An 11,480-nucleotide genomic window follows, 5' to 3' on the forward strand; every position below is an offset into this window, starting at 1 on the left:
ATGCCCCTTTTTAACTTAGAATTTTTGGTTGAAGTTTTTGATAAAGTCAAATATCTCTGTTACTATCAAAGCTATTGACTTGAAACTTAAAATACTTATTAATCATCAAAATCTATACCAGGAGAAACAACCCCATAACTCTGATTTGAAGTTTGACAGAATTATGCTCCTTTTCAACATAGAATTTTTTGTAAAATTTTTTGATAAAGTCAGATATCTTTGTTACTATTAAAGCTTTTGACTTGAAACTCCAAAGAGTTAATTACTATCAAAGTCTACACTAGGAGACACAATTCCCATAACTCTGATTTGAATTTTGATGTCCCTTTTTAACTTTGAAATTTTTAACAAGCTGTATATATTACTGCTCTTACTCTCTTAACAACATGAATATCATGTATCATGTAACAAAGCAACATGCTTTTAATAACTGCCCCGACCTCCCAGTTATAATCAGAAATTGATTGTTGGGAGTATCTCCATAGATGTAGATGTAGATGTTATCATTTTTAAGAAATGATTACTTACTCAATAATCTAAGGTGGCTGATTTCTGCCAGTGTCGTTCTGGCGCAACAAAAGAACGACGTTTTCACATTTGGCGTCTCGCCCCTGCCAGAACGACGTTTTCCTCTTTTGACATTGTTTCGTTCTGTTGTATTTTTGGTGAGAAAATCATCTACCCAGTATAGGTATTGAACCTATGGCCTCCTGTTTGCAAGTCAGGTGCTCTACCAACTGAGCTATCCAGGCTCCTGGTTTACTAGAAGCCTCTAATCACTACACTCCTCCTCACTTTAATTTTGAAGGCTTAAACTTTATTGTGGAACCATAGAGCGTGGCATCAACTATTCAGCTTCCAACATAGTATAGCCTCTTCAAGTACTGCAAGTAGCCTTTATTTACAGTGGAATTGCAGAGTGAGGCATCAACTGTTCAGCTTCCAGCAAAGTATAGCCCTAGCAAACCGCATGCTGTATATAACCTGGCCACTGTAGCCTGCACTTACCAATTTACCTCGTCACCAGTGATGTATTTTTGGTGAGAAAATCATCTACCCATTGTATGGCTAAAACCTAGACCTTGAGCTTGAAGTCAGGTGCTCCACGAACTGAGCTAACCGGGCTCCTGGTTTACCAGAAGCCTCAAGTCACTACACTTCCCTCGTTCTGGCGCCCCCACCAAAACGATTTAACGAAGAATGCAATGCAACAGAACAAAAGAACGACACTTACAAAAAATGTCGTCTTGGCATTCTATCATTCTGGCGCGATCGCCAAAACGATGGAACGAAACAATGCCAATTGTGTAAATATTGTTCTGGTGCATTCCGATAGAGCATGCGCAGTGTTGTCATGTTTCATAGATTATATAGCAGTAATTCGGTCAAAAATGTGCTTCTGTGGTGTAGTCGAAAAAAAGTCCCTAATAAATAGATCCAAATTTTTCCATTTTTCGTGTGTTTACGCGTAAACCAGGGGCGAAATGGGCGTTATTTCACTTGTGGAATGAATTTTACATAAAATAAGACACTTTTCATGCTAATATTCGCATGTTTTTTGAGTTGTTTACTTGAAAACGAAAGTAAGGTGTTTATTCTGTGGTCCGCTTTCTGAAATGCGGCAATATGAGGGTACCTGACTTCAGCTGACTTGCATTTCACTGCATACTATTCAACACCCTTTTTTAGCTCACCTGAGCCAAAGGCTCATGGTGAGCTTTTGTGACTGCTCAATGTCCGTCGTCCGTCCGTCAACATTTCCTAAAAAATCTTCTTCTTGAAAACCACTGGGCAGAATTACACCAAACTTCACAGGAATGATCCTTGGCTGGCCCCCTTTCAAAATTGTTCAAAGAAATGAATTCCATGCAGAACTCTGGTTGCCATGGCAACCGAAAGGAATAACTTTAAAAATCTTCTTATCCAAAACCACAGGACCTAGGACTTTGATATCTGGTGTGTAGCATCATCTAGTGGTCCTCTACCAAATTTCAAATTATCTCCCTAGGGTCAAATATGGCCCCGCCCCGGGGGTCACATGGTTTATATAGACTTATATAGGGAAAACTTTGAAAATCTTCTTGTACAAAACAAAATGGCCTAGGGCTTTGATATTTGGTATGTAGCATCATCTAGTGGTCTTCTACCAAGATTATTCAAATTATCCCCCTAGGGTCAAATATGGCCCCACCCCGGGGTCACATGGTTTATATAGACTTATATAGGGAAAACTTTGAAAATCTTCTTGTACAAAACCACATGGCCTAAGGCTTTGATATTTGGTATGTAGCATCATCTAGTGGTCCTCTACCAAGATTGTTCAAATTATCCCCCTAGGGTCAAATATGGCCCCGCCCCGGGGGTCACAAGTTTTACATAGACTTATATGAAAAAAAGTTTAAAAATCTTCTTGTCTGAAACCACAACACTTAGACCTTTGATATTTGGTTTGTAGCATTATCTTATGGTCCTCAGCCAAAATTGTTCAAATTGTACTCCTTGGGTGAAAAGAGGCCCTGCCCTGGGGTCCCAAGTTTTATATAGACTTATATAGGAAAAGGCTTTAAAAATCTTCTTGTCAGAAACGGTATGACCTAGGATTTTTGATATTTGGTATGATGCATTGTCCAGTAGTCCTCTACCAAAATTGTTCAAATTATGCCCCTGGGGTTAAAAGAGGCCCCGCCCTGGGGTCACTTAGTTATTATGTGAGTTATATAGGAAAAATACTTAAAAAATCATCTGATCCTATTTCCAAGACTATTTGATTATAATTACCTGATGACCCCAAGTAATATGATGTCACTTGACTGTGACATTAACCTACTGACCTACTTTCTTGTTTTTTAAGATACAGCCTGGAAATTTTGATGACATACACAGTTTTGCACACAAATCGTAAAACTGAATTTCATTGAATGTGACCTACTGACTTTCTTAATATTTTATCATCAGTTTGGCATTTGAAACATGTAGCTCATATTACTCAGGTGAGCAATCCAGGGTCATCATGACCCTCTTGTTTAGCTCACCTGTCAGATAGTGACAGGGTGAGCTTTTGTGATCGCCCTTCGTCGGTCGTCCGTCCGTCCGTTCACAATTTCCTTGTGAACACGATAGAGACCACATTTTGTATTTGATTTTAATCAAACTGGCACACAACTTGTATAGGCATAATATCTTGGTTCCTTTCGAAAACTGGCCAGACTCCATCATGGGTTCTAGAGTAATGGCCCCTTAAAGGGCCAAAATTTGCCATTTTTGACATGTGAACACGATAGATACAACATTTTGTAATCAGTTTTAATCAAACTTGCACATAACTTGTATAGGCATAATATCTTAGTTCCTTTCGAAAACTGGCCAGATTCCATCATGGGTTCTAGAGTTATGGCCCCTTAAAGGGCCAAAATTTGCCTTTTTTGGCTTGTGAACATGATAGAGACAACATTTTGCAATCAACTTTAATCAAACTTGCATACAACTTGTATTGGCATAATATCTCAGTTCCTTTCGAAAACTGGCCAGATCCCATCATGGGTTCCAGAGTTATGGCCCCTTAAAGGGGCCAAAATTTGCTATTATGGCTTTTGCAGCCATATAAAGACTTCATTTATGGTTTGATTTGATACAAACTTGCAAAATATCTTCAAAAACAATAAATCTTGGATTCCATGATGAATCTGTCAGAACCAATCATAGGTTCCGGAGTTATTTATATCTGATTACCTCCCCTGATTTTAATCAAAATGGATTTATATCGGTAAGTACTTACAGGACTCATTTGAAATTTCATTATTGTCATTAGGTGGACAGAGACAATCGGGGTAGATAACTATGGACTGATTGTTTGTCAAATTGCCTCCCTGTATTTCAAATTAAAATGGGTATATCTGCGTATCTAACGAAGATACTTATCTGAAATTTCATTTATGCCATCAGATTGACTTGGACAATCAGTGAAGATACATATTGACTGAATTTATGACAAATTACCTCCCTTTATTGTTTGATGTAAATGAATTTACCTAGCAGCTTCTATTTAGATTGGTTTGAAAGGTTATTTATGTCTTCCATGGTAAGAAATCGTCAAGTTACAGTTAGATAACTCTTGATTGAAGGTTTATCGATATGAATACTTTTCTGATATATTGTTGTAAAAGCTTGTACTCTGTACTCTGTATCTTCTACATGTATATACCAATGCATGATTACCTCCCCTGATTTTTATAAAAATGGATTTATCTCAGTAAGTATTTATAGGACTCATTTGAAATTTCATTATTGTCATTAGTTGGACTGAGACAATCAGTGTAGATAATATCGACTGATTTTATGTCAAATTACCTCCCTTTGTTTCAAATTAAAATGGGCATATCTCAGTAACCAATGAATATACTGATTTGAAATGTCATTTATGCCATCAGATGGACTCGGACAATCAGGGTAGACAACTTTTGACTGAATTTATGACAAATTACCTCCCTTTTTTATGTAAATGAAAATACATCAGCAGCATCTAATGAGATTGGTTTTAAATGTTATTTAAGTCTTCCAGTGTAAGAAATAGTCATGCTAGTACAAAAATGCAGCTTTTGAGCCTAGGACCCTCAAACTTGGTATGAAGATTGGCCCTGACTAGTATGTGACCCATATGTCAAAAGGGACAGTTGCAAGAATTTTTTTATCCTGATGATATTTAATGTGTATGCCCATGTGATCTATGTCAAAACTTGATCTTGTCATTAAGAGCAATGGTACTCAGGTGAGCGATATAGGGCCATCATGGCTCTCTTGTCTTTTCATTTTCTTGAAGCAAATGTATGGATATCTTGTGGAAAATAAGTCTACGACAGAGTGAAAATTAGAAACTGTATCAACATTGTTCTGAAGTAGCTGAATTTTATATGAAACAAAGAACAATTTCTTTTATTTATATATAGCCTATAAGTGGCAAATCAGGTATTTTTCTCAAAGTGGCAGCAGACAGAGCGGAATTTCATAATTCTATTTCTATACCATTATTTGCTATTACCTATAGCACCTGTACTTTTCTTACATGTACAATTACTGGAGTATGACATAGGGCTCATTATAATATCTATGCTAAATGACAGATCACACTGTATAATGTAAACATTCAATATTTAGACTCTTTACAGTGTTTTAAAACATAAATTTACCCTCGGAATCCATACTTCTTTCATTCAGATTTGTTTACTAACACTGCGCATGCTCTACCGGAACACGCCAGAACAATATTTTTACATTTGACGCAAAATGTGAAAATGTCTTTCTCAGGGTTAGATAGATAGATTTATTCATGAATATATAATTATGTCATGAATACAAACTTTACAAATACACATTATGAACAACACCATTATAAGCACACATTCAATTGTATCACAGAAATAGCTGTTTTATCTCTAATTTACTACCACCTCAGTGAGCTACAATGTCATTAGCTCTGTACTGAAAGTAGTAAATAGGACAAGATCATTTAAATTTGATGTTTTTGGAAGGAGTCTGGATTTCTTCGAAATAAGAATGAATCATTTATAAAATTTGTTTTATTTTGTGCTCTTAGAATTGCCTTTCAAGCAGTAATTTTAGTGATACCATAGAACCTCAGCCTAAACTGTTACCTACTCTTAAACAGATCTGAAATTGAATGTGTTAGCCTTAGGTAATTATAGAAACAAAATTAAAACTGAACTGTGCATCACAGTCAATGTAGAAATTCAGCATACATTACAGCAGTGAAACATGATAAGAATTTGATGATGGTATTCACCAGAATCACCAAGTTAGTAAATTTATGACATGGAAACCATCAGTTTTCATTTGCTGTGGGGTTTTTTTTTCAGATCCAGTAATAGTTGAACAAAATGGCTGAGAGAACTGATGTGAATGAAATGTTTCAAAAGATGGGAGAGAAATTAGGCTGGTTCAAGCATAATAATTCGGATGAGGCCAAAAATGCAGTAAGGGCATATTGTTAGACTAGGTTCTTAACTACACTGTCTTGTTAAATGCAAGGATATTTGGTAATATTTGTTAAATTTTGTTCAGTTGAAAATCGATTTATATGGATATTTACTTCTTATCATATTAAGCATTTTCTCCATGACCTAAATCAGAAAAAATGGAAAAGATGAAATAAAGCTTTTGTTATTTTTCAGCCTGAAAGGTATTTAAGGCTTATAAAAGTTTGATGGACATGGAAACTGATTCAGAATGAATTCTATGATTACTTTAAAACTGAAAGACATGGAAGAAATTGGTTTATAATTTGTTTGCTTTCATCAGACTTCAGATTTACAATCAGTGGAACAGAAAAGACAGAGAAATTAGAGAAATTTACTACAGTTTTCAATAAAGTCTGATATATATTGAAATGAGAGATAGTACTAGAAATACAGGTGCATAAATGTCTTTACAGAGCACTTGGTATAGAACCCCATCAATCTTTTATTAGTCTGTCACAATGAGAATACAAAACATAGAGTTGTCATTTTACTTTTCTTTAACTGACCCACTTTAGGCTCCAAAAATAAACCAGCAAATGAATTGCAAAACTGTGTCAAATACCTGATACATAAACTTTGAATGAACACTCACTCCCGGACTGTTTTTTCAAAGGAAATGATTTTTAACTGGTGTCCTTTGCAATCATATTGCATTGATTTTGTGACCAAAATCAATTTTATATTATGTTGCTATCTTGTCAAGTTGACATTCAACTGGCAGGTTCTGATTTTGCAGGTGACACTGAGTGCAAAGAAGAAAACAAAAGTGAAGAAAGGAAATGTTGACACAGTGATTGATGATTCCAAATCAAATGGTAAGAGAATTTTCTTTGTCATTGAAACTATTTATTATGTTTTTCAGTGAATTACCGAAAAATTAGAGCGAAATTTATCGGGGTTCTCACAGTGAAAAAAAATCAAATATGTTTTCCAGTGGTAAAGTGAAACTATAAAATGAATAAATTTAGTCAGAATATGAAATAAAAAGAAAATTTGTGTGTTTCACATGTAAGATCAAAATATCTTTCACTATGAACACCATATCATAAATTTTCACTCGAGGCTATGCCACTCATGAAAATATTGCATCTGGTGTTCACTTGTGAAAGATATTTCAGTCTTACACTGAAACAAACAAATATCCTCAATGTATCGCTGTAAGTAAGTAAGATCTTTGCTTTATTTTTGACTGTTTTACATTTGTAAACTTTCAGACAGATTTTCAATTGTAAACAGTACTATCTTATACTTGTAGATTAGACTTTGAAACCAATATTACAAAAATGAATTTTATAGGGATCAGGATTTGTTTTCTCCTAAAGTTGGAGTGGTTTATAGGGCCCTTCAGATCATTTTGTTTTCCCCTAAAATTGACTTTACAGTGGGATTTTTATTTTCCTGTACTAAAATACTGAGCTTGTTTTTACATGTGAGTAACAGGCCCAAGCTCTTTACCCACTTACAAAAAAAACCCTGGTTATAAAGTGTGCTCCATGTTAATCAGTATTATGAAATACGTTTTGAGACTGTATACCGGTAAAACGATTACTTGTTTTCTTATTTAGGAAAGAAGACAGACAAACTGAAACTGAAAAAGAAGAAGACAAAAGTTACAGGGGATGCTTCTAAGCAATCAGACAAATCAGGAACTCTTGCCAAACAGACATTGCTACAAACTAAAGCCCAAAGTTTTAAAGTGTTGCTGTCCTCTGACAGTGATTCAAGTTTCACAGACATACCTAAACAAAAGGTCAAAACAGGCAATGGAAAGGCTGTCCTTCAAGTGTGTAGTGACTCTGATGATGATCTGGCACATACTGGAATTGCTAATAATAACTCTAATGCATGTATTAAAGAAAGCTTTGTAGATGCAGTTGAAGGTATATATGTACCAGAAAATATGTCATGTCCAAAGTTCGAACCAATTTTAGATGTAAAACCAAAGAGAGAATCTGATATAGACTATAATGATACTGTTGTTAAGAACAGAGTTTCTCTTGCTTCTTGTACACTAGATCTTGACAATCTTGGTGAACCACTAGTTGAATCTACCAGAATACATAGACGAAGCAGTATTACTTACAAAAGAATTATTGAAGATTTGGACAGTTCTGCAGAAGATTGCAAAGTGGTTGAAAATACTAACACATTTAGAAGAGAAAAGCTGGCAGATGAAATGATGGACCATGAAGCATCAGTATGTGATGAAACTAATTATGTAACTGCAACAGAAATCGTTGATGATACATTGAATTCATCACAGTCAAATCACTCTAACGGAAAATTTGGTGATAGAGCTCCCATCAAAGAAATGAGAAAAAAGCCAGATAACCTCAGGGAAGAAAAGAAAAATGACAATCATATATGTAAAATAAGGAGCCCGATTCATTCAGACAAGAGTGAATCTGAAGAAGAGGTGGAAGTAATGGACACTGCCACTCAGACAGATGAAGTTGTTATTGCTGACATTGATAGTTTAGAACAGACTGGCGAATCAGATAAGAAAGTGCATAGAGCATATAAAGAAGAAACCATTTTGGACACCCAAGGAAAACTTCTTGATTTTTACAACAGGTATAGAACAACTGATATGTATGATGAAGACACTGTGCAGGATAGTCATGCTATTGCAGAAAGTCGTTCTCTTCAACAAGTATCGGATGCTTTAGAATTGTCAAATTCAGAAAAAGAACAGTTAGGCGTATCTCTATATACTAACATTACAGTTATTGAAGACAAGCTTGCATCAACAACTATAAGTACACATGTTCATGACTATTCTAAAGAAACAGTTGGTCATGAAAGCAAGTCTTTTTCAAAAACAGATGTTTTTAATAATACTACTGGTTTGGATAACAACACTGCTGTATATGATCAAGAAACAAACATCACAGATTCTGGTCATAATCATTTTGAAGCATATGTACCATTGGTTGGGGTTAATGAAGATTTACAAGAAACAAATAATGGTGTGGAAAATGTGCATGAAGAAATCACTGATGGTGAAATTAATAGTACCGAATCTGAAACAAAGTCAGAAGCTGAAGAAAGTATATATGAAGTCAATGATGCCGGCACACAAACTGAAGAGCTTTATAAGGTAGAGAGAGCTTCTGCTGATGAAGAACAGAAAGAATCAGATCAAAGTAATGTTGAAGCTGGAAGCAGTGAGGATGAACTAAAAGAAAAGGAACAAAATGAATGTTCTGGCAATGATGAAAGTGTCAGTAAAAATGAGGCAGATTTTATTAGGAAGAAGAAAATGATGGAAGACATATCAGATGAATCTGATACCAGTGAAAGAAGTAGGGAGGATATCTCTGCAAGAACTAGTGACAGTAGTGATAGCTCAGATGCTATTAGTGCAAGTTTTGCGAAGCTTGCTGAGAAGTCTAGGAACAAGAAGCAGAAGAAAGTAGATGTCACAGACCAGAGCTGGAGGTGAGTGTTCCGAGTAATTTATTTTTACATGATTAATTTTAATAAGCATGAATCTTGATGGAAGTAATGCTAGTCATACTAAGAATGGCTGGCAGCAATACTGCAATTCTAAATTCACTATTAAATGATATAAAGTAATATCATAGTGGATGACTTATAATTGACTTAGGGCACCCAGGTACGTGCGAATAATCGAATGTATTGTTATTTCAGGTCCAGTAGAAGATTCAGCAGTGATTCCAGTAGTGATGGTGACCTTGAAGCATGTATGCTTTTAGCTGTATTTCATAATTATAACCTTTTTCAGCTGTCTGCTGCAGTAAACTCGTTAATGTTTTTCTTACTTTTTTTTGTGCAGTAAGTTCATTAGGGATAAATCAAGCCTACAGTTCTAGAGGTTGTATGGCTTATCATCAATACAGTGTGGAGATAAAGCAAGTGCTCTTGCACTGGTTAGGTAAACTGTCCATTGTGCAGTTGAGATAATGAGGAAAATAGTTTTAAACACAAATGAAGTGAGCACATTTTCTCTTGACTGGTGAGATATCCGACAAATATGTATGTGAAATACCAGTATAGTTACTGTACTTCCAAATTAAAATCCTAAATTAATGTTCTATTCTAAATTAAATTTTTGTTGTACATCAAATCAATACTTGAATGTGTTTTTCAGGTTGTTTACCATTTTTGTGTTTTTATTTAGTTTTCCAGAAACTGAAGAAGCCAGAACAGAAAAAGTCTGATTCATCAAGTCCAATGAGGTACATGTAGCATTAAGGATATGCAGTTAAATTTACATTAACCTTTACCCTGCTGGCAGCAAGTGGTTTTGCCTTTGCGACCAGTGCAGACCAAGATCAGCCTGCACATCCGTGATCATGACCTGTACTGTTCGCTATTCAATCAGTAAAGTTTCAGTCAACACCCCTTCAAATAATAAGTAGTACTGATGGACCAGTCCATTTTAGAAATTTAGCAGGCTAAAGGTTAAGCAACCACCTAGTGAAAAAGCAAAAAGCAGTCTCTTAATACAAATGGTCTTTCAACACAACATAATTTATTCTTTAGCATTAAAAAAAAAGGAAATAAAAATGTGTTGTAATAGACGTGGTCTCTTGAGCAAGTCTGACTGTAGTATACTCGAATATGTTTTAACCTTTACCCTGCCAAATTTCTAAACTGGACTGGTATATCATTGAATTTGGGCAGTACCATTTATTATTTGAAGAGTTTTTCACTGAAAATTTACTGACTGAATAGCGAACAGTGCAGACCAGGATCAGCCTGCACAGATGTACAGGCTGATTTTGATCTGCACTGATCGCAAGGGCAGAATCACAGGCTTAAGGATTAAAATACATGCATGTCTGTTAACAACTAAGCAAGATTGACTGCAGACTGCTTTATTATTCATAAAGTTCAAAATGGATCTGGTTGTAGTGTTATACTGGTGCACAGGGCTCCGGAAATTTTGATAACTCAATCGTCGAACGAATCCTGACATCGCGCTACCATCGCGCACCACCACACCCAATTCATACATATTTTGTGTAAAACGTGATAGGGTAAAGAAATAAGCATGTCATGCATTAAAACTGAGTTACCGGTCACCGCGAGTTACCATACAATGAAGACAGTTATTCAGTGTTATGTGTGATCGTTACTTTGTTTAAATTTTGATGTTTTTCCTGCGAGGATAAAATTGCCGGCATTGACACAGTGTACGTAACTAGTCTAAAAGCCAACGCACGTGACTTCGGTACCGTATACACAGCAGATACTTTATGATGTTTCCTCATTCTTGACGGAATTCTATAAAATACAATGCATCAAAGTGAATTACACGACACATATTTTCTGCTAAAAAGCCTCAGTATCTTAATCTGCCGCGGACCGAATGTGTACGTTATGTGAACGCTAAGTTCGAATTTCCCGCATGTATAGTACCAAAAGGTCACGCGGGTTGGCCACGGATATTTCATTTCACTTACGTTGTACTTCAATAAG

The 11,480-nt window shown here is 35.6% G+C and overlaps 1 protein-coding gene across 1 annotated transcript; it reads left to right on the plus strand.

Annotated features, from left to right (window-relative positions):
* Window positions 1-5,862: 5,862 nt before the first annotated feature.
* On the plus strand, window positions 5,863-10,244 carry LOC128557302 (dentin sialophosphoprotein-like). Its single transcript, XM_053544552.1, has 5 exons — window positions 5,863-5,987; window positions 6,769-6,847; window positions 7,598-9,473; window positions 9,687-9,739; window positions 10,177-10,244. Exons 1-5 carry the CDS (start codon window positions 5,892-5,894, stop codon window positions 10,242-10,244), a joined length of 2,172 nt encoding a protein of 723 aa, XP_053400527.1. The 5' UTR covers window positions 5,863-5,891.
* The last annotated feature ends 1,236 nt before the right edge of the window (window positions 10,245-11,480 follow it).

Source organism: Mercenaria mercenaria, chromosome 5 (genome assembly GCF_021730395.1).
Source record: "Mercenaria mercenaria strain notata chromosome 5, MADL_Memer_1, whole genome shotgun sequence".
Classification (NCBI taxonomy): Eukaryota; Metazoa; Mollusca; class Bivalvia; order Venerida; family Veneridae; genus Mercenaria; species Mercenaria mercenaria.